At 40.9% G+C, this 23,093-nt stretch overlaps 1 protein-coding gene across 2 annotated transcripts; it reads right to left on the reverse strand.

Annotated features, from left to right (window-relative positions):
* Positions 1 to 5,064: 5,064 nt before the first annotated feature.
* MITD1 (microtubule interacting and trafficking domain containing 1) lies at positions 5,065 to 23,066 on the reverse strand. Of its 2 annotated transcripts, none has more exons than XM_082642036.1 (7): positions 22,860 to 23,066; positions 16,683 to 16,784; positions 14,932 to 15,068; positions 14,762 to 14,848; positions 13,591 to 13,706; positions 12,779 to 12,839; positions 5,065 to 5,279 (listed from the first exon to the last, which is right to left on the reverse strand). In XM_082642036.1, exons 1-7 carry the CDS (start codon positions 23,008 to 23,010, stop codon positions 5,187 to 5,189), a joined length of 747 nt encoding a protein of 248 aa, XP_082498162.1. In that variant the 5' UTR covers positions 23,011 to 23,066; the 3' UTR covers positions 5,065 to 5,186. The 2 variants fall into 2 exon arrangements, with proteins under 2 accessions (XP_082498162.1, XP_082498161.1); XM_082642035.1 differs by lacking the exon at positions 5,065 to 5,279 and adding an exon at positions 12,452 to 12,677.
* Positions 23,067 to 23,093: the final 27 nt, after the last annotated feature.

Raw genomic sequence — 23,093 nt, forward strand, 5'->3', positions numbered from 1 at the left:
TTCGATATTATTGATACGATTATTCGAACGTGGGCGGCGTCCCTGCCTCTCCTCTGGTTCGGCGCCAGCTCGGCCGGTCGGAAGGACCCTCCGGCACCCCCCGGCCCCGCCCCCACGCAGCGCTTCCGGTGCCCCGCCCCCCGCGGGGGTGACGGGCGGGTCGGCTGCGTGCGCAGCAGGACGGGACTGTGGGCCGCACGCGTCCTTCCCCCACGGGCCCGCGCGCTGCTTGGCCGCGACCGGAAGCCTCAGGTGCGTGAAACCGGAGGTGGGGCGGGGCGGGGCGGGGCAGGCAGCGTGGGCCCCGAGGACAGGCAGCGGGCGGGGACCTGAGACCCCGGGGCGGTGCGCACGGCTGGCGCTGCACGCCCTGAAGTGTCCGGTCAGAGCTTGGGAAGACCTAGCTCCACGGTTAGGAACGGATTATCCGGAACACTGGAGGGTCAAAAAATTAGACATGTTGGGTGCCAGCCCTGTGCGCGCCCACCGAGAACCAAAAAGGCGAAATCAAACAGGCACACGGCTGTCCTGAGACTGGATAAGTTATGTACTAAGAGATGGCAAGATAAAACTTGGGGAGGATTTTTTGAAGGAGCTGGGCCTGCCTAGGAGGGTAGGTGGGGTCCTGTTATTTTTTGCTTTCTGTTCGATGATGGAGAAGCAGGTTTGGTAAATGCAAAGTGGTGGTAGAAGTGTCCCCCCCACCCCTGAACATGGACATACGATTGTCCTCTGATTAAAAAACGATAAAAATTAATAATTAAAAGGTAAGAGTAGAGATATGCCAAGTTAAAGAGACAAAATTTTATCAGGCCTTCAGGACTTGACAGTATCCTGACAACTGAAAAAAGACTGTACATCATGCATCTGGAGGTCTGATCTGTTTTTGAAGCATGGAGTAAAAGAGAGGTGCGCCTGACCGGATGAATCCAGGCCTCCTCTGGGAGAGACAGGGTATCCTGGCGTTAACAGTGGGATCTCTCCGGAGCCCAGGAGCTGAGAGGCGCTTTCCTCAAGGCTCATTCCACCAGACAGTGAAGTCGTATAACTCCATCCTTTTGTCCGGATTCAGTATTCACCAAGCAAACTTATGATGAGAGGGTAGCTGGACAGGCCGATCTGAATATCCGGTTGATAGCCTATAGTTCTCTTTGTAAATTAATAAATTGGCATTCAGGTTTTCTCAGACATCCCTGTGTTCCCACTTTCTCTCACTCTGTGTGTGATTCTTTCTTGTCCTACGAGGCTCAGTGGAAATGTTACATCCTCACAGGGTCCTATTTGTTTATGTGTTCAGGTGCCTAGAACAGTTTCTGGCACATAGTAGGCGCTCAGCCTATACTCGACTTTCAGTCTGCTTCTCTCTTTTTTTTTTAATTGGAGTATAGTTGCTTTACAATGTTGTGTTAGTCTATGCTGTACAGAAAAGTGAATCCGCTATACGTATACATATATCCCCTCTTTTTTGGATTTCCTTCCTATTTAGGTCACCAAAGAGCACTGAGTAGAGTTCCCTGTGCTATACAGTCGGTTCTCATTAGTTATCTGTTTTATATATAGTAGTGTATATATGTCAGTCCCAATCTATCCCACCCCCGCTTTCCCCCTTGGTGTCCATAGGTTTGTTCTCTACATCTCTGTTGATATTTCTGCTTTGCAAATAAGGTCATCTGTACCATTTTTCTAGATTCCACATATATACGTTAATATACGATATTTGTTTTTCTCTTTCTGACTTACTCTCAGTCTGCTTTTTTGGTCACTTTTTTGATGAAGCCTAGCCTGACAACCCTATATGAAATTGCAGCCTGGGGACTTCGCTGGCGGTTCAGTGGTTAAGGCTTGGTGCTTCCACTGCAGGGGGCATGGGTTCAATCCCTTGTAGGGGAACAAAGATCCCACATGCCTCGTGGCCAAATAAATGAATGAATAAATAAATAAATAATAAACTAAATTAAATTAAATAGCAGCCCAGTTCCTCTCACATACACGTTTCCTACGTTCCCTTTCCTTTTTCATATGGTCCTCATCACCTTCCTGGATTTGGTTTACTGATGAATCCCAAATGCCAAGAACAATGTCTGTTGCGTAGTAGATGCAAGCTCTCTTGAATTAATATCTTTGCTGTGTTTCACTCACACCGTATCCACAATGCCTGGATGAATACAGATATTTTGAGCACTATTAATACATTAATTGGATCAATTCTGGAGCCCTTAGTTACCATCATTTCAGCTCTGTGCCATTGGCTGCTGGTAGCCAAAGACTCTTAAGTTCAATGCAGTCAAAATGGACCAGTTATCTTCACCCCGTATCTCCTCTTCCTATGAAATCTGTCCTAGGAAATGTCACCTCTTTCCACCCATTTCCCAGGCCAGAAGTCAGGGTATGCATAAAATTAATAAAAGAGGTAACATCCTGTGTACTTTCTATGTGCCAGGCACTCTTATAAGCACTTTACATGTATTAGTTCATTTAATCCTGATATGAGTCCTGTCATTACCCACATATTACAGATAAGGGATCTGCGGCACAGAAAAGTCAACTAATCTGCCTTAGCTGGGAAGAGACAGAGTTGGGATTTGAATGCTGGCTCGTAATCATACCATAAAGGACCCTTGACTTCTTTCTCTCACCCTCACTGAACCAATTACCAAATAGCAAGATTCTCCCTGCTTAAATCTCTAGGCAATGTCTCTGAAGTATACATCTGTAAAACTCTTCAGCACCTCCTCATCACCCTCAGGGTGAAGTTCAAGTATTTAACATGGATCTTTTTGGCTGGAGGCTTGTGGTATCTTATTCCCGGACCAGGGATCAAACCCATGCCCCCTGCAGTGAAAGCACAGAGTCCTAACCACTGGACCACCAGGGAAGTCCCTAACGTGTATTTTAAGTCTCTTCATAATCTGATCTCTACTTCTGCCTCCTTATCTCTTGCAGCTCCCCATTCCTGCACTCTTAAATACCAGCCAATTGAATTAAATTCTTCGAATTCTTTGAATGGGTCTTCTTTTCCTCCAAGCTATTGTACTTTGTTGGAATACTTTTCCTTACCCCTTCTATGTCTCAACTTCAATGTCACTTCCAATCATGAGAAGGTTAAATGGCCTTCTAATGTACTTACCCTGTCATAGCACTTATGACACCGTATTTTAATTATCACCTTCCTTGGTTTTTAGTGTCTCCCACTAGATAGTTCCTTGAAGGCAAGGACCAGTCTGTGACCTTAATGTTCTCATGTCCATCCCTTCTCAGTGTCTGCTACCCTCGTTCAGGCCCTCATTATCTCTAACTGGGACAACTGCATGGGTCGGTTAAACCGTCTCCCTGCCCCTAGTCTATCTGTTTTTAATCCATGCTCAACACTGCCAGCAGAAGCAGTTTTGTATAATGGCTGACTTAACACTTTCCCACTTAAAACACCTCACTAGATCCAGCTGCTTTTAGAAAAAGGCCAAATGCTTTAGAATTACATGAATTTGTCTCCTCCCCTTCTTTATTCTACCTTGTGCCCAGTAGGCACTCCATAAACATTTGTTCAGTGAAGGAGGGACTGTATCAAATATGGTCAAACAGAACCAAGAACAAAGAGTTTAACCAAAGAAACGGCATCTGGCTGCAGAGGCTTCCTAGGACAGCACAGCCAAAGATTTCAGTGGAGCTGGAAGACTGGTAGTGGAACTCCTTTGAGGAGGGAGTCCCCAAGACATGCCTTACTGTTGGAGGACTCTCTGTCTTTGCATTTGCCTGGAACATGCTACTCCCATCAACGTGGTAAAAAACATCAGATTTCGAGACTCAGTTCAAGTATCCCTTCCTCTGTTACACCTCTCCTGACCTTTCTAGATAGAGTGTAAATTGGTTCAGCTTTTCTGTAGCATAATTTATCAAGATATGTCAAGAGTGATGAAAATATGAAGACTTGTTACCCTAGGAATTGTGCATCTAGGATCTAACTACAAAAGAATGTGGCCTAGTTCTGGGCTTCAATAACCCAGTCCTTCCCAGGTCTTTAACCTAAAGGAAAATTATGACCATTCTAAGAAATGAAATCGGAATAGAATGGTTTCTTTACAACCATAACTAGTCAAAATACTTCATTATTATAGCTATAGTGTTTTCAGCCTTTTCATCAGCACTGCTAACGCAAATAATGTGTAAAGTGTCAAAACATAATAAAATTGTTCCTAGCCTTTCTATTTAACCTTGCTACTCTGACCACCTCTCCCCTGACTTCGGGGGGTCCATCCTAATTTAATATTGATCTAAATAAAACAGGCTGCCAGTAAACATGTATCTCAAAGTTAAATAGGAATTATTTTTAAAGTACTACAAGGACATAATTAAAGCTTTTCAGACAGATGTTCATGAATACATTGTTAATAACACAGAAAAACTAGAGACAATCTAAACTTACCAAGTGAGAGATTGGTTGAGTAAACGGTGGTGTTATCTTGACAATGGAATGTAACACGACATTAAAACGGATGTAAAAATAGGTTTAACATTGAATGAAATGAGTATGGTTCCACTTTTGGTGGGGAAAAGTGTGTGTGTGTATTTTACACGTGCACATAAAAAAAATGGGTACACACTGAAGTGTTAATTGGGATTATCTCCGGGTGGTCATGTTATGGTTTCTTTTATTTTGCTCTTTTTGCTTGTCTGTATTTTCTCATTTTTCTCAAATAATGTGTATTACCTGTGAATTCAAAATAATTTGTTTGTCTTTGAGATATATTACATAATGTATTTTCAGCTTTATTATTTGAAAAATCTGTGCCCTTATTCCACTTCAACTAAAACAGTTTGAGGTTTGTCTCATTTATTTCCTTTGAGTACTCTGTTGTACAATTTTTGCTAAAGACTAATGATAAGGCTAAAAGGCAAGAAAAGCAACCAGACTGGATACTTAAATAAGTTTGGATTAAATAACCAAGAACTGATAGCTACAAACTAGAATTTAATTTTCTTTTTCTCAATCATTAATTTGTTTGTCTTCCATTTTTAAAAGCATGCCGATCCCATTTTCAATGAAGAATTGCTTCCAGTTACTTTGTAACCTCAAGGTCCCAGCAGCTGGTTTTAAAGACACAGTTAAAAGTGGGCTCATTTTACAGTCAGTTTCCAATGATGTTTACCAAAACCTGGCTGTAGAAGACTGGATCCATGACCATATGAATCTAGAAGCCAAGCCGGTTCTTTTCTTTTGGAGGAATTCTCCCTCTGTTGTAATTGGTCGGCATCAGAACCCTTGGCAGGAATGTAACCTGAATCTGATGAGAGAAGAAGGTGTAAAACTAGCTCGGAGGAGAAGTGGAGGAGGAACAGTCTACCATGATATGGGTAACATCAACTTGACTTTTTTTACAACCAAAAAAAAGTACAATAGGATGGAAAATCTAAAATTAGTTGTTAAAGCTCTGAAGGCTGTCCAGCCGCAGCTGGATGTGCAGGCTACCAAAAGGTTTGACCTTTTACTTGATGGACAGTTTAAAATCTCAGGAACAGCTTCCAAGATTGGCCAGACCGCTGCTTATCACCACTGCACTTTGCTATGCAGTACCAATGGGACCTTCTTGTCATCTTTGCTGAAGAGCCCTTACCAAGGGATCAGGAGCACTGCCACTGCGAGCACACCTGCCTTAGTAAAAAATCTTATGGAAAAAGATCCCACTCTGACCTGTGAAGTAGTGATAAATGCTATTGCCACAGAGTATGCTGCATCTCATCAAATCGATAATCACATTCACCTAATAAACCCAACAGACGAGACACTGTTTCCTGGAATAAACAGCATAGCCAAAGAACTACAGGCCTGGGAGTGGATATATGGCAAAACTCCAAAGTTCAGTGTAAACACTTCCTTCAATGTGTTATATGAACATTCACACCTGGAAATTAAAGTATTCCTAGACATAAAGAACGGAAGAATTGAAATCTGTAATATTGAAGCACCTGACCATTGGTTGCCGCTGGAAATACGTGACAAGTTAAATTCAGGTTTTATTGGTAGTAAATTTTGCCCAATTGAAACGACTGTGCTTACAAGTATATTACATAGAACATGTCCACAAGATGATGAACTACACAGTAAATGGAATATGCTCTGTGAAAAAATTAAGGGAATAATGTGATTCCAAGTAAATTTCTTAATATTGAGTTTCAATGAGAATTTAAAATGTCTACAGTACATTGTATGTCTTTTAAAATAAAAAAGATCTAGTCTCCTTCAGTAACTTCTCCCTATTTGAAATTGTCTATCACCTATCCTAGTCCATATTTTCCATGGACCTCTAAGACACTCTCTCTCTGTCTTTATTGATTTTAATACCTGGCTGCATCTGTATTTCACCTCCTTTCTCTGTTACCATCTTGGGGTTGTATACCATATGGGACACTCTGACCTCAGAGTTAGTTCTCTTTCTTACCACTAGGGAATATAACCCCAGCTTCTTGCCACCTGATACCTTAAACTCTAAAATTCTCCCATTTCATTGTTTCCTTATCCTTCCATCCTCTCCCATTAAATCAAGCTTATTGCACTTTTCTAAGCCAATAACTTTTCCTCAGTCTCTTGCTTCAACTCCATTTCTTACCAGCATTCTCATTTGTTTCTCTTGACCTATCATAGCCACCCTTTTTTTTTTTCCAACAATTGATTTCCACTCCTATACCCAGATGGCAGGCAATGCTAGAAGAAAATTCACATCATCTATAGTTTTCAACTTGTATTTCTTTGTTCTGTTGGTGCCAGATTCGACTCACCCGTTGACTCCCCCTCATTCTTCAGAGGCCTTATTCATAAATGTTCCCACTCTTCCTAAGCTCAGAATTCCATTACTCTTGATCTGGTCACAAACCTTGATTTATAACTTGAGAGAGTGGAGGCTTTCAGAAATGAGCTCCTTCAGCGCCCCCGTGTTCTCTGCTTCAACTTTTCTCATTTCATTCAATCTCAAAGAATTGGCTTGAGAATTGGCTTGTGGCTTTTTCCTCTCCAGCTTGTTTGTGCTTTGTATGTACTGTCAGTTATTTATCTCCTTTATCTTGCCTAGCTCTCTCTCGACTTTTACTGGATCTTTAGCCTTAGTGAATAGACATGCTCATGTCTCCCCTTTCCCGAAGACTCCTGCTCAAGGCTTTACTCTGTTTATCTCCTACTCTGTTTATCTCCATCACTTCATTGCCAAACTTCTTCAAAGGGTACCACCACTGCCAACCATTTCCTGTCTCTACAGTTCACTCACATACTCCTCTTATTTCTACAGTAGTTCCTACATGTTTATTGAGTGTCTACTCAGGTACTTTGCTAGTTGTTGGATGTTCATGGTGAGTGAAAGCGACATGCTCACTGAGCTTAAGAACTGACAGTTTATAGTAGTGGTTTCAAACTTTTTGAAAACTGGAGTAAAAAATGTATTTTGTACTGTGCACCAGCACACACATATGTTGCCTATACCTAACAAGTTTCACAATACGATGCTTATCCTTTACTACTTATCTGATATTTTATATTCAATTTTATTTCTTTAAAAATTGACTTTATGACCCATTAATAGGTCAAGACTTGAGTTTTTTAAAACTAGGGAAAGAAATCAGTAAATGCTTACAAAATGAGAAAAGTATGAAAGAAAAGTCCAGGCAGTTAAGACAATACGGGCTCCCTAGCTAGAGCGATCAGGGACCTGACATTGAAGCTGAGCCCTGAGGAATGAGAAGTGGAGCAGGCAGGAGAGTAATACGGATTTACCGGTTATCTATTGCTACGTAACAAGCCACTCCAAAACTTGGTAGCTTAAAATAACAAGTCATTTATTCAGTCCAAGATCAAGGTGACAGCAGGTTTGGTTTCTTCTTCTTTTTTTAAAAAATTATTTTTTAATTTGGCCACACCTGGCAGCTTGTGGGATCGTAGCTCCCTGACCAGGAATTGAACCCGGGCCCTAACAGTGAAAGCGCCAAGTCCTAACCACTGGACCGACAGGGAATTCCCAGGTTTGATTTCTTCTGAGGCCTGTCTCCTTGGCTTACAGGTGGCAACTTCTTGCTGTGCCCTCACATAGTCTTTCCTCTGTGTGCGTATCTGTGTCCAGATGTCCATTTCTTATAAGGACACCAGTCATGTTGGATTAGGGCCACCCTAAAGACATCATTTTAACTTATTTCTTTGAAGACCTTAGTTCCAAATATGGTTACATTCTGAGGTACCAGGGGCTGGGATTTCAACGTGTGAATTTCTTGGGGGGGGGGGCTGCGGTTTGCACAATTCAACACGTAACAGGGGTTTCAGGACTCAGAGACCTTCAGACATCTTCGCCTGAAACAACCAGTGTTTGGCTATCACATTAATTTCAGTCCTCTTAGGAGATCTCCTTTCATGTATCTCAGTGGATCCAGATCCCATCCTTGTTTCTGAGTGGCTGTGGGGAGCAGGGGTGGACATACAGGGTTTTGCTGCAGCTGGTTATCTCAAAATGGGAGCAGGGTAAGGGAAGGGGATTTTTCAAGTTGCTCCTGGGACAAACAGAGGTGCCAGGCTAGCTGTTCTTCATTTGAGGCAGGTTTCATGGGCAGGCCCCATTGTTCTTTGCAATATTAAATACCAAGTAAACAAAATTCTGAAGGGGTTGTTCATGGGCCCGTTTTTAAGCACTACATTTGTCACAACAACTGAAAATTATTTTCTAAGAAAGGTATAAAAACCCTGACATGATGTGCTTGGTGCCATAAAGCAGCCATGATTTTCTGATACCCTTTGTTTCTCGAGAGAGAGGACGACATCAGGTGAAGGCTTCAGGTTCCAAAAGGGAAATCTGACGGGCATTCCTGGAACACATGGATTAAAGGCATGTTTTGCAGGTCGATTCTGCAGAACTTTCTGTATGTCTGCATATGAGGATGAAGGGGAGGGAGGAATCAAGAATGACTCCTAGATTTCTTACTTAAGCAACTGGACGGATGGGGGTACACGGGAGCAGTGGGGGAGTGTGTATCCAAAGTTCAGTTGGGACCTGTTATGTTTGAAATGCTTGTGTTTCTGAGATGCCAGGTGAAATACCAAATAGGCAGCTGAATATGTGAGATTAGAATTCCAAGAAGTCTTGGCTTAATAGGAGTTGACAGCATATAAATAGTATCGTATATCATGAAAATGGATAATTGTGGACTTTTGTAATTCATCTAAAGTTTAAAGGGTTTAGCATCCAAGACCCCCATGTTTGGGGAATCCTCCAACTTACAAATCTTGGTGGGAGGTGGAGCCCACCTTTTGGAGGAGGCCGTCAAGAGGATGTGACCGCCAGCTGTCCTTCAAACTGGACCCAGGCAATCAGAGGCTCCTAACCTCCTCCCCTGTCCTTGGAATGTATGTTCTGCCCACTGTTCCTGTACCAGGAGTCCACCAGGTCTGGCTTAACTCAAGCTTTCCCCTGTTGCCATGCAAAGCAGGCTGCCACCGTAAGGGCATTAGAGAAGCTGAGTACCATTTATGGATACCCTTGTCCAACAGACAGTGACTGGGCAGTCACATTTTAAAGGTCATGATATGCAAGTGTAAAACAAAGAATGTTGCCCACCATCCAGCTCTACAAGGCTCAAGTCATTAGCCACTGCAGTCGCTGACTGATGGTGCACCCTGAAAGGAATTCAGGACGAAAAACAGGATGAGAACGTATATGCTTTGGAAAAACGGGCCCCTTAGATAGTTAGATACATCTCAGGAAGATTTTTAAAAGGAATTCAGGACGCAAAACAGGATGAGAATATATATGCTTTGGAAAAACGGGCCCCTTGGATAGTTAGATATATCTCAGGAAGATTTTTAGAGAACCCAGATTCTTGCATCTTCGCATACACAGAAAAAGCACTAACATCAGTAACTAATATATCTGTTCCTCATGACCAGCACTAACCTTCTACTGAGATGTATACTTGACTGCACGGTTTCCCTGGCCAAAATTACATATATACTGGCTTCTTCCCCTGTGTCTTGGGGAGCAGTCCCCTCTGGGCTACCAAGAGGCTGTTTCCCAAGCTATAGTCCTCACTAAGTTTTCCGAATAAAACTGAAACTAACAACTCTTATGTTGTGCCTTTTTCTTTCAGTCAACATAAGATTGGGTGAAGGAACATGACACTGATGGAGGTTCTGTCTCTCCTACAAGCTACAACCAGCAGAGTCGGTAGAAAGGAAGAATGAAACATTAAAGCAGCAGATTGAATTACTCACAGGTAAAACCCACCTTGGCCAGACGGACTAAAGTACTATCCCAGGCTTTAAGATACTTGAGTGATCAACCAGTAGGGCCTGCTGCCCCACAGGTCAGATGGGAGACCCTTGCTCAGACACACGATACCCACATTAAGGTATGGAAATTGCAGGAGACAGCCATTTCCCTCTCACTGTGGATCTACGAGCTATGCTGCGGAGAACACCAAGCCCCATCACACCTGGGAAGGGAGCTTGCAATGGGATTTGTAAAGGGACATCCCACCAAGATGGGTGAGTTACTTTGCATCCCTGTTTGAGGAGGAATGACTCATTCTCCACTGGGATGCTGATGTTCTGCTGCAAACCAGACCCATCCAGGTACTACACCTGGAACAGGACACACATCTTTGAAAAAGGGGAGAAGGTGGGAGTCCTGGCCTGGCAGATCCTGCCCTGTCCATCTCCTCACACCTGATAGTGCTTCCTCCCCCAGCCAACATGGAAGGTACACACAACTAGGTCAAGTTCCTAAAGCTGCAGCCACATTAACATCTAATTATCAGGCCACAAGTGTAATTCTTTTTTACTTATTTATTAATTTTTTTCCCCATAAGTGTAATTCTTATAGGGGAAGACCTCCCCATACAAGTTCCTACTAAAAAAAAGGTTACTACCTAGTACCTAGCTTAGGAGAACTCCAATATTTAAAAGGTAGGGTGGAGGAGAAGCAAAGTGTGTTACATGGAAGTTGAGATTCAAGAAGGGAGCGGCCAGGGACTTCACTGGTGGTGCAGTGGTTACGAATCCGCCTGCCAATGCAGGGGACTTGGGTTCGAGCCCTGGTCCAGGAAGATTCCACATGCTGTGGAGCACCTAAGCCCGTGCGCCACAACTACTGAGCCTGTGCTCTAGAGCCCGCGAGCCACAACTACTGAAGCCCGTGCGCCTAGAGTCCATGCTCCACAACAAGAGAAGCCTGCTCGCTGCAACGAAGAGTAGCCCCCACTCGCTGTAACGAAGAGTAGCCCCCACTCGCCGTAACTAGAGAAAGCCCGTGTGCAGCAGCGAAGACCCAATGCAGCCAAAAATAAATAAAATGAAATACAAATAAATTTTAAAATGCTGTGAATTCAGAACACAATGATAAAAAAAATTACAAAAAAAAAAAAAAAAGGAGTGGCCAGCTGGGTCTAATACTCCTGAAACAAGTAACACGAGGGTTAAAAAGTGTCCATTGGATATGGTGGTATGGAGGTCACTGCTGACCTTGATAAGAGCAATTTCAGTGGAGTGACTGGGTAGCCGGATAGAAGTGAATTGAAGTGTGAATAGGTGGTGAGGAAAGGGGAAAAAACTGGATAGAGAACTCCAAGAAATTTGTTCATGAAGAACAAAGAAACAGGGTGTATCTGGATGGGAATGTATGTACCGCAGGAACAACCCAGTAGAGAGAGATTGCTCAAAGGACCAAATCCTTGGTCAGGTCAAACTTGCTGAAAATGTGGCAATATTCCTTATATGTTAGGACTATTAACCCTTTTCCTGTATGTTGTAAATTTGATCTCATATGTTTTTAACTTTTTTATGGTTCCCTTTATTCAAGTTTTAAATATTTATATGATCATCTGCTCTTTACTTTCCTTGATAATTCCTGGGTTTTGTGTTATGCTTAGTACATTCAGTGGAGTTAAAAAAAAAAGTGTTTGGATATTTCATTTCATTAGCTCTTTAACCCATTTAGAATAATTTCTCTATGTGGCATAAGGTAGAGATCTAATGTTACCTTTTGCAAACTTTTATTGGCTAGTCTACTCGTTTCCCACTAATTTGAAAGACCTTTATTATCTATTATGTGCCTATATATATATATATATATATATATATATATATATAGGTAAATGTAAATAGGTAAATGTCTGCTAAAGACACAATTGTAACGAAATTATCGGTGGTTATTTTTTTCTGGTTGTTAGACCCACAAGCCCATCTGTCTCTTAAGAGTACTCTAATTCATGATTTTTCTTCCTGGACTCTACATTCTCAGGGACAAGATTAAAGCATCCAATTCATCTTCTTAATAGGTGCTCATTACGTGTTGATTCACTCTCCAACAGGCAAATAGAGAAAATCTGGTAAAATGTTTAAATTAACCATATGACTTGAAACACTATAACTCTACTGAGTAATATATTTATAAAAATACTTAGGATTGGTCACACAACTGAACAATGAATCCATAAATTAGTAGGAATGTAAAAGTTTATTGTTAAATTCATACGTTATAGGAATGATCTGTCCAAAGTAAAAAAAAAATCGAATATTCATTTAAAATAGAAATATATAATGTAAATTAGGCTACTACCCATCATATTTTTTGTGTGTGCTTATTATGAAAAATGTCCACTGTCGTTTCATGACATGGTCTTAAATCAAAATCACAATATCCAAGGGAAAAACGACTCTAAGAAGAGAAGAAAAGAAATTTTTTTAACAAAAAGGACCAAAGCCATTTTGTTAAAATAAAAAGAGTGCTACACAGTCGCTCATAAGACTATATCCTACCTGTGGTTTCTTAAAATAATCAAGTCCCCTTCCGATCTTAATCATCCATCCATTGTTGAACCTATTGAAATTAGTATATAGTATTACACTCCAGACATTTAAGTCAGACAATGACCAAAGCTATAATGTATTAAGTGTCAGCTAAATTTCCCCCTAACAAATAAAATCACTTCCTCCAGTGGCAAGAGTTGAACCAAACCTGGGTTTACCTATGGGCTGTGTCTACAGTGAAACAAAACGTCCATTAGCTGATAAAGAGTTTAACAATTCAATTAAACCTTCCTCCTGAATTTCACCTTGCTGATAAAGCTTCCCAGTTCTGCTAAGAAGTGGCTTCCAAGTGTACTCAGGCAGACTGTGGTGATGTTTCAGGGGTTCCCCTGCCTAGAGGTGGGGGACATAAGCAGGGGGAGCCCTGGCAGGCATGACACAACATCCTGTCATGCCTACTAGAATATTTAAAAGACCATGAGAAGTAAAACCACATTAAATAAATATTAGTATCACTAGAAAAGGAAATTATCCCAATGCCATAACACTGTGTATAGCTGAATGACAGAAAAGTACTTCCTCTTCTCACATGACACAGAACATGTAAATTTTATTCCATTAGGAAATAGGAAACTCACATACAGGACAAAATAAGCCAGATTTTTTTTTTCTTCAAAAGTGAAAAGATATGAAAATTGAGCTTTATTTAAATCTTTAATATTTAAATTGAATATTGTATGTAATTATATATAACTTATTATGAGAAATAAAAATAAGTATTTTTCAACTGCATAAAAATTAAAATATTACTATACACTAACCTAATTTCCCGGTCGTGTATCAAAGAAGAGTATTCTAATTCCAACTGCACTCCATGATTCCTGAGTGACTCTCTTATTTCTTCCAGGCCACTACTTTGCTGTTCTTTCCCACTGCCCTGTTAATAGGAAAAATACAACTTTTTGCCTCAGTTATTAATATTTTAAATTATTCCTAAACTATGCAATGTGTATCATAGGTAAATTAAAATGAAAAGATTCTATACTAGTTTCATTGTCCATTATTGCAAACAAGCAACCGAAGAAGATGAAGTAGTTTAAGAGCAACTGTTTTTATCAAAATAATTGTTTTTTTCTCTAACGTGAACATAACACAACTCTGTCCTATCTCCTAAAATGTATTTTATTACATTAGCATTCTGTGGCTTGGCAAATCTGTAAATTTTTTTTTTTTTTTTTTGCGGTACACGGGCTTCTCACTGTTGTGGCCTCTCCCGCTGCGGAACACAGGCTCCAGACGCGCAGGCTCAGTGACCATGGCTCACGGGCCCAGCCGCTCCACGGCATGTGGGATCTTCCCGGACCGGGGCACGAACCCGTGTCCCGTGCATCGGCAGGCGGACTCTCAACCACTGCGCCACCAGGGAAGCCCTGTGTAAATATTTTTTATAATTTCTAGAGATGCATGCTTTTTCATAGTAAATTCTTCAGCATGGCACAGGACTCGTTTACTAATAAGCCCAGATATCTTTAGTTTTTCTGTAAAAGGAAGTGAAAGTGAATAAACCTATATTCAATTAAAGAATAAATAAAATGTATTTTAATGGTGCTGTTTCGTTACTCAGATGGGGCTTCCTTCTTCTCAAATTAATCCTAGAAATATGAATTCTTTAGAAGCATTCCTATTTAAATCAAAATCAAGATGACAGAAATTGTCAATAATGCAGACAGTGTGATTGCCTCATAGAATATCCAAGAAACTGAGAAACTACTTGAACAAGAGAGTTTAGCAAAGTGGCCAAATACAAGATATGACATACTGAAATCAACAGCATTTTTCCCAAGGTGTTTTATGCTGGTTGTTAGAGAATAAGTTCATTCCCAGTGAAACCGCTCTAGCTGAAGCATGATGTCCAGGTTTGCCTCGAACTACACCCTGCAACTGAGTAAAGTTCATGACGTTAAGAGACAGTAAATGCCTTCAGATACCTACTTCATCCAGAGAGGTGAGGAGATGAATAGTTTTTATCTTACATGTTCTCTTAACCAGCATCTCACAAAATCGAAGGAAGTTATACAGCTGAAAGACATTAGGAGGCGTTATTACTAACTTGTACATTTAAAACAATAACGTTTCATCGTACGGGAGTACATTTCACCTACCTGATGAGTGTGTCTAATGTAAGGATCTTCTATCCAAACTTCCGTAACTGTTTCATTCAGGTATTCTTGAAAAAGTGACTCATAACTGAAACCTGTTGCGTTCTCTTCTATTTTAATTTGCTTGTGATATTTTCCGGCTACAAAACACAAGCTTCAATAATAAAATCAGGGACTACTTCCTTTCTTTTTATACATACTATATTTATATCCAGTAATAAATCAGCATCAGATACAAGTTAAATTTTTTTTAACTCACGCAGTCAGCAACATTTTCGAATGCCTGCTCCATGCCAGGCACATTGCAAGATGCTACACACGCAAACGTAAATTCCATGTGGGATTTTTTGCCTTCATGGAGGCCGGGCAAGTGGGAAAGTCCAGAGATTTGAAACAGGTTCTTGAACTAAATCCTATAGACCAGGCAGTTTATTCAAGAGGGAACCATATGTATAAAGATATCTAATATTCCTGCCACCATGAGTAGAACCACAAGCTATGATTCAGTGGCCATCTGGTCCTTCTCTTCAGATTTAAGTCTTTTTATGTCTTGCAACTGAATAGCTGAAGTATTAAATATATAAATGCAATATAATATGGAGTCTAGGAGTCTTTCTTAGAACTTGTAGAGACTGCGTTAAGCAGAAATTTATAGTACTTCTTAATAACCCAAGCCAAAGCCTAGAATGCGACAGTGTCAGCAGGGTAGTTCCATTGTTTTTGTTTATTCAAAATGGCTAATTATTGAATAAGTTATCAAAGACCTTTACGGTTTTTTTAAAAATATGACCCTTAATGGTAGTTCCTAATTTATATGGTGGTTGCACTTTTAAACCTTGTTTGAAAACCAGTAGTTTGGATTCTGTTCCTAATATTTCCAAAGATAGAACGTTACCAACCGTGCATCGGTTTTCAAGCCAAGCTAGCCACACAGGTTAATTTAACCCACAGTATTCAAACCACAATGCTGATGGTACTATATTTCATCCAAGTTTTAGAGGGAAATTGCATTGTAGATTCAATTTGGGGTGAAGGAAACAATTTTATTCCCACTCAACAGAGGACCTCAATGGGGGTAGTCAGGGTGTGCGCTAGTACAGAATACCAGGAAGAGGTGGGGAGAGGGCTGGAGTAAAGAGCAGCTGAGGGCCGGGGGCACTGGGTTTTTTGAGGGCAGTAGTTCCACTGACTGTAGAAAGCAGCAGCTGTGCCCTTCAGGTGGCAATGGCCATTTGTTTCTATATGTTTGTAAACTGGATCCTCATGAGTAGAGAACCAATTATAAATAGGGAACCATACCTCCTGCACCTCTAATCATTAGAAATACCTAACTCCTGAACTGTTTTGACGCACAACGAAAATCTCAAAGAAGTCCCGGGAGTTTCTTGAGCTACTTTAATATTTTGGTCATTTTATAAAGGGAAATAGAAATAAAATACAGGATTTATATTCAGTATTCCTCTGTAGTATTATTGAAACTGGAGTCTACACATAAGCTTCACGGGGATCTATGAACTCCTTAAAATGGCATGCCAAGTTCTGCAGTACGTCGAGCTGTCCTCAGATTCTCAGGAGGGTATCTGACCCCCACCTTCCCCCGACCAGGGAAGAAAAAGGTTAAGAACAGCTCGTGTGTAGATGAAAGGAAACGCAGAGTAGACCTGCAAGCTCCAAAGGGCACAGCCAGAAACACTGGGTGAAATGGGCTTTATCACAATAGCACATACACACACTCTCCAAAACAGCCTCTTTACCTTCTTTTTCTTGATCCAAGTATTTCTTTATGTTTTCTGCTCTATCCATGTAGTCAGAAATTCTTTTTCTGAGATTACATTTCTTTGTTACATCTTTGGTGCCTACAAATTTAAAAAATACACTTTCAAGTTTCAAAACAGGCTTCCCATTTGGTACAAGCAGTATTTCCCATTTCCCAAGTTTTCCACGGATTTCCTGTCCTTTGGCATGGTCTGTCTTGGTCCTAAAATGCACAGATAATAGGCCCAAATTTAGCTTGATCATGTAGGGCCTTCATTTTTTTCACTAAGCATTTGAAGCAGCTTTATTTAGGAGTGGGGACTCAGACACCGTGTCTCACTGCTGAGACTTCAAATCTGGTGAGGAAACAAAGGTGGCTTATTACATGTCACTGAGTCTGAGCACTATTTTGTCCTAATTACCCATAAGTTTGAAATCTAAGCATAATCAAAAGAGAGCAAACAATATCTATCTATCTTTCTTCCACAAAACCAGCTTCTGTTCCAGACTTCCCCTTTATGGTTTATGCTGAATCATTTTCCCAGCCACCCCAAAAATGGAAGGTATTTTTGAATATACATTATCAAATAAAGTCTTACGCCAAGCCCCACCCCCAATCAGTCACCAAATCAATTCCTGGCTCCTTCCTTCCTCCCTTTTAATATTGCTTTTATTTTCCATTATAATTTCATTTTTAAACCCTGAGTTTTAAAACATTTTATTTTGAATTAACTATGTATTTATGGAAAAGCTACAAAAATGGCACAGAATCCCTTCACCCAGATGCCCCTAGTATTAACGTATCACACAACCATGGTACAGTTATCAGAGTAACTTAATATTGACACGACACTATTAGCTCATCTACAAACCTAAAGAAAGTTGGGAAAATTCGCTTTCTGGTCCAGGATCCCACATACCATGTAGTTGTTATGTCTCTTTAGCCTCCTACGATCTGTAACAGTTCCTTTAGTGTGTCTCTGCCTTTTATGATCTTGACATTGAGGACATTTAGGAAGAGTACATGGTCAGTTATTTCGTAGAATGTCTCTCATTTGGGGCTGTTGTGTTTTCTCATGATTAGACAGACTGAGGTTATGCATTTTTTTAGCAAGAAAATCACAGAAGTGTTGCACCCTTCTCAGTGGGTACATGATGTTGATGTGTCTTATTCCTGGTGACGCTGACTTTGATCACTTGGTTAAGGTGGAGTTCACAGATTTCTCCACTGGAAAAATCACTATTTTCTCTTTTGTATGGAATCGCTATCTTGTGGGAAGATATCCTGTCTCTCTCCACTCTTCATCCGCTAATTTTAGCATCCGTTGATGGTCTTTGCCTGCAACAATTTTTACTGCAGTGTTTGCCAAATGGTGATTTTCTATTTCCATCATTCCTTTTTAATTTATTAATTGGAATTCCACTGTAAGGAAGAGCTGCCTCTGCTCTCCCATCTACTCCTATTCAACTATTGATTTATATCAATATGGACTCATGGATATATCTTTTATTCTATGGGTTGTAATCCAATACTATCAATATTTTCTTGCTCAAATTTTCTTGCTCAAATTTTAAGAGTTCCATCATGTTGGCTCTTTGTCCTTTTGACATAACCCCTCATTTTTTGAGCACTTCCTTACTTTTTGGAGCAAAATGTTTTATTTTCCCTGCCCCAGCCCTGGAATCAACCATTTCTCCAAGGAGCCCTGGTTCCTTTTATTGGAGAATGGTATCAAGAAATCATATTTTGGGTACTAACTGTGCTCACTGCTACTCAGGGAGTCTTATCACTACCTCTAGACCCTTTCCGTCAATGCAGGTAGAAAGTATGTGGAGGTTTACTAACACACACATACAACTCTATTTCTATGTCTGTCCATCTGTATCTATATTAAAAAACCATGAATTCATGCTGATAACTTTGATCCCACAGGGTTCATTCTAGCCTTCCTCCTTTCCTTACCTGTAACTTCTTTTATTATCCACAATATATTTACTGGCTTGTTCAAGCCTAGTATAGACATAAAATAGTTTGAGAATTCCTAACCCATACCGTTGTGAGAAAATAATTTACCAATTAAAATAATACAATGTTTGTATACTGCTCACTTTGTCTTTACCTTTACGGAATACAGCCAAAATACTATTTTCCAAAGATGCTCAGGTTACCTATTTCTTTCGCTCTCCCTTATGTATAACAATTGAATAACTTAGAGAAGTTATTCACTCCCTCCTCATCCTGCTACCCTACTCCCATTTCTCCCTTCTATCCACCTCTTTCCCACCCACCGCATATTAAATTAATTTCATTAGTTTCTGGTTTTATCCTTCCTGTGTTTCTTTTCAACAAATGAGTAGACACATGAAAATCTTCTTATATCTTTGTCTTTACATGCAGGTTACCATACTATAGCTACTCTTTGTCCTCTGCAGTTTTCACTAAACAGTATATCCTGGGAATCACTCCGTATCACTTCACAAAGATCTTCCTCAACCCTCTTTACAGCAGTATAGTACTCCATTGTTTGGCTGTACCATGGTTTATGCAACCACTCTCCTACCCAGGGGCATTTAAGTTGTTTCCAACACTTTGTTGATATCCATATAATTACTGAAATCTTTCCCTTTCAAGTTCTTCTACTGCCAAAATTAATATCATTTAGACCCCCACTTTCTCATGCCTATACTACAGTAGCATAAGAAAATCCTAATATACCCATATATCATCCATAAATCTCTTGTGGAGAATCCTGTTTTTTGTCCTAAGGTGATATGAGAACTCATACTCTTCCACTACGTTGATATATGTGCCTCTAAACTCAAAAACTTTGAACTTTTTGTCAGGATTCAGCACTTTACAGATTCTTTACAAAGAGGCAGTATGAAAAGTGGTTAACAGCAAAGCATCTGGAGTCAGTCTGTTCTAGTTCAAAACTTGCTTTGTCACTTTTGCCTATGTGACCTTGACCAGTTATTCAACCTCTCTGCAACCTCATCTGTAGCACAGAAAGAGTAACAGTACCTTAGAGCGTTGTGGAGATGATTAATTATGAAAGAGACTTGCATGTAGGAAATACTCAATAAATGTTGTCAATATGATTATCATCTACATAATTTTTTCCATACACCTCCCTCTCAGCTTCCTTTAGAACATTTTATCTAACATCTCTTTTCTTAAGCTCTACTGTTACTTTGCTCCTGCCTATAAATATACTCTATATTCCCTGTCCTCTACAAATATAGTACTCCTTTCTTAATCATCATCCTTGATCGGAGTTTGATACTATAGACCCATTCTTCAAACATGCCTTGGTTTTCCAGGCTTGAAGTCATACAGCCATCTTCAATTCCCATTCCAACATCTAATCACGTGCCAGTGCCAGTAATTCAATGTCCAAACTGTCCCCTCCCTTTCCTAATACTGGTGTCACCCCCCTGGTTCATTCAGGCCCTTATCACCTCTCATCTTGACTTCTGCAGGAGCTCCTTAATTGGTCTGCTTGACTTCAGTCTTCAGGTTAATGTCTCTCCTACGCTCTTGCCATATTCACTCATTTGCTCAAGAAATATTTACTGAGAACTTACCACATGCCAGGCATTGTTCTAAGCACTGGAGACGTAGCAGTTAAGTCCTCCCCTATCATTCAAATGAGAGGAAAGACAACAATAAAAATAAATTGGTAGGACTTCCCTGGTGGCACAGTGGTTAAGAATCCGCCTGCCATGCACAGGACACGGGTTCAATCCCTGGCCCGGGAAGATCCCACATGCCACGGAGCAACTAAGCCCATGCGCCACAACTACCGAGCCTGCGCTCTAGAGCCCGCGAGTCTCAACTACTGAGCCCGCGTGCCACAACTACTGAAGCCCACGTGCCTAGAGGCCGTGCTCCACAACAAGAGAAGCCACCACAATGAAGCCCGCGCGCTGTAACAAAGAGTAGCCCCCGCTTGTCGCAACTAGAGAAAGCCCACGCGCAGTAACAAAGACCCAACGCAGCCAAATAAATAAACAAATAAATAAGCAATGGGAAATTCACAATAGTCACAAGGTAGAAGCAATCTAAGTGTTCACTGACAGATGAATGGATTTAAAGTAAATAAATAAATAAATTGGTAAAACACGTATGTTAGATTGTGGTAAGTGCTATTAAATAAAATAAAGCAAGGAAGAAGGATAAGGGAGTCCTGGGATGGGGGTTGTAATTTTACACTGGGGGTCAGAGAATGTCCTCACAAATAAGGTGATATTTGTGTAAAGACCTGGAAGAGGAGCGGGAGTAGGTCATGCAAATATCTGGGAGAAAAGCATATTCCTAAGAGAGCCAAGCCCTGAAATGCAACTTTAATTACGTCACTCCTTTGTAAAAACTTTAAATGGTTTCTCCTTGTCAATGGAATGAGTTAAAATCTCCTGGCAGTCAAGGCCATCTGCAGTGTGCTCCAAGCCCCAGTCTACCTTTAATCTTTACTTCTCACTCTTTCTCCACAGACCTATGCCAAAGCGAACTGAACCACTTACTTGGTAAAACAGTACAGGCAGAATTGGAACACTTTCAGCTGAATTTCTGAAATTCTACTCATCCCTCCAAAACCCCTATCAAAAACCACCCACACCTTTCCATCCCCCAATGACTGTTAACTGTTTAAATCCTCATTGCACTTGTCCATATGGCTCCTGGCACTTCTTCCCTGTGTTAGAGTTATTTGCATTTACATCTTAACCTGCAAGATCACGTCACTGTCTCTCTAAGCCCCACAGGATCAGTGGAGCACACAGGCGCAGAACTCCTGTGATGCTGCTGCTTCAGCGTCGAACAATGTACACCATCTCTCTTTCTGAGAGTCAGTAGTCTTTAAAGCCTTGGCTTTCAACTGTGACTCTACCAATTGTGGCAGAACTGGAAAGCGAACTTTATTTTTTATGCTGTAAAACGAGGATAACATCACCTCCTACTTCATAAGGCAATTGTAAGAATGAATTGAGATCATGCTTTTAACGTGCTCTGCACACTGCCTGGCACTCAGCACTTACAAATGATGTTACTCTCATTATCATCACCATCATCACCGTCATCATCATCATCATCATCATCATCATATGGTCCCTGCCCAAGGTAGAGTTTTACCATTCTGAGAAAAGTGCTGAACATTGAAAAGCAGCCTCTACTATCTCAAAGCTTCTGAAACAAATCAGAGACACTCAGGCTAAAAAGCACAGAGGGAAGATCTGAGGCCAGACTAAGAACCCCAGGGGCTGGGGAGCAGGGGCTGGTCTTAAGTCAATTTAATACATAATTACTAGGTGTTTACTACCTGCCAGGGATTGTATTGGGTGTTAAGGGTTATCTGTGTACCTCTCAACATTGAATAACCATGTAACACAAAGTCTTAACTGTCTCCTCTCACAATCCTATATATTTCTCACACCGAATTTCAGTATACCCATTTCTCATAAAAAAAAAAATCTTGTTTTTAAACTTTTAATGAAGGGACTTCCCTGGCGGTCCAGTGGTTAAGACTCCGCGCTTCCATACAGGGAGCGCGGGTTCGACCCCTGGTCCGGAACTAAGATCCCACATGCTGCGGGTCACGGCCAAAAAAAAAAAAAAATTTAATGAAAATGTTTAATGAGAAAAGTAAGGAAAAGGGTGTAACGAACACCCTTATTACCCACCACCTAGATTTAAAAATTGTTAACATTTTGCCATATTTGCTTCAACTTTCTTTTAAAGTAAAATCAAATTCAGACATCATGACAATTCTTCCCCAAACACTTCTTCAGGCTACATCTCTAAAATTAAGAACAGATTTCGAAAAATACCATACTGCCTAACAAAGTTAATTTTAATGCTACCCAATCCATATTCAACCTTTCCAACTTGATCCCAAAATGTCTTTTACAGCTCATTCAAACCCAAATCCTTTCAAGGCTTATCTATTACATTTGGTTATGTCTCTTAAAATTCTAGGATAGTAACCCCTCTTTTATTGACGACATCAATCTACTAAAGATATCAAAGAAATCAGTCCACCTGTCCTGTAGACTACCCTACGTTCTGTATTTTAAGGCTTTCTCGCTGTGCACAGTAAGCGTTTTAATCTTTCACTGCCGCCCAGACACAGCTGATTGCAGCTCCTTTTCCTCTAGTCCTCCCTCCGCGGCTCACTGCTCACCTTTCAGAACCTGCAGGAGCATATCAATCCCCTCCTGGTAACACACCAGAGCCTGCGGGTACCGGGACTCGGACTCTAGTTCCAACGCCCGCTTTATCACAGTGACTGCAGCTGTGCTTCCGGAGTCCTGGCCCAGGAGAGACCCCGCCATAATGCCAGAAACTCCCTTCCGCCCCAACCTCCCCCTAGGCGGGCAGTTCTGCAGCGCTCCCGGGAGCGGTCACGTGACTCCAG

Source organism: Mesoplodon mirus (genome assembly GCF_964341445.2).
Source record: "Mesoplodon mirus genome assembly, chromosome: 14".
Lineage (NCBI taxonomy): Eukaryota > Metazoa > Chordata > Mammalia > Artiodactyla > Ziphiidae > Mesoplodon > Mesoplodon mirus.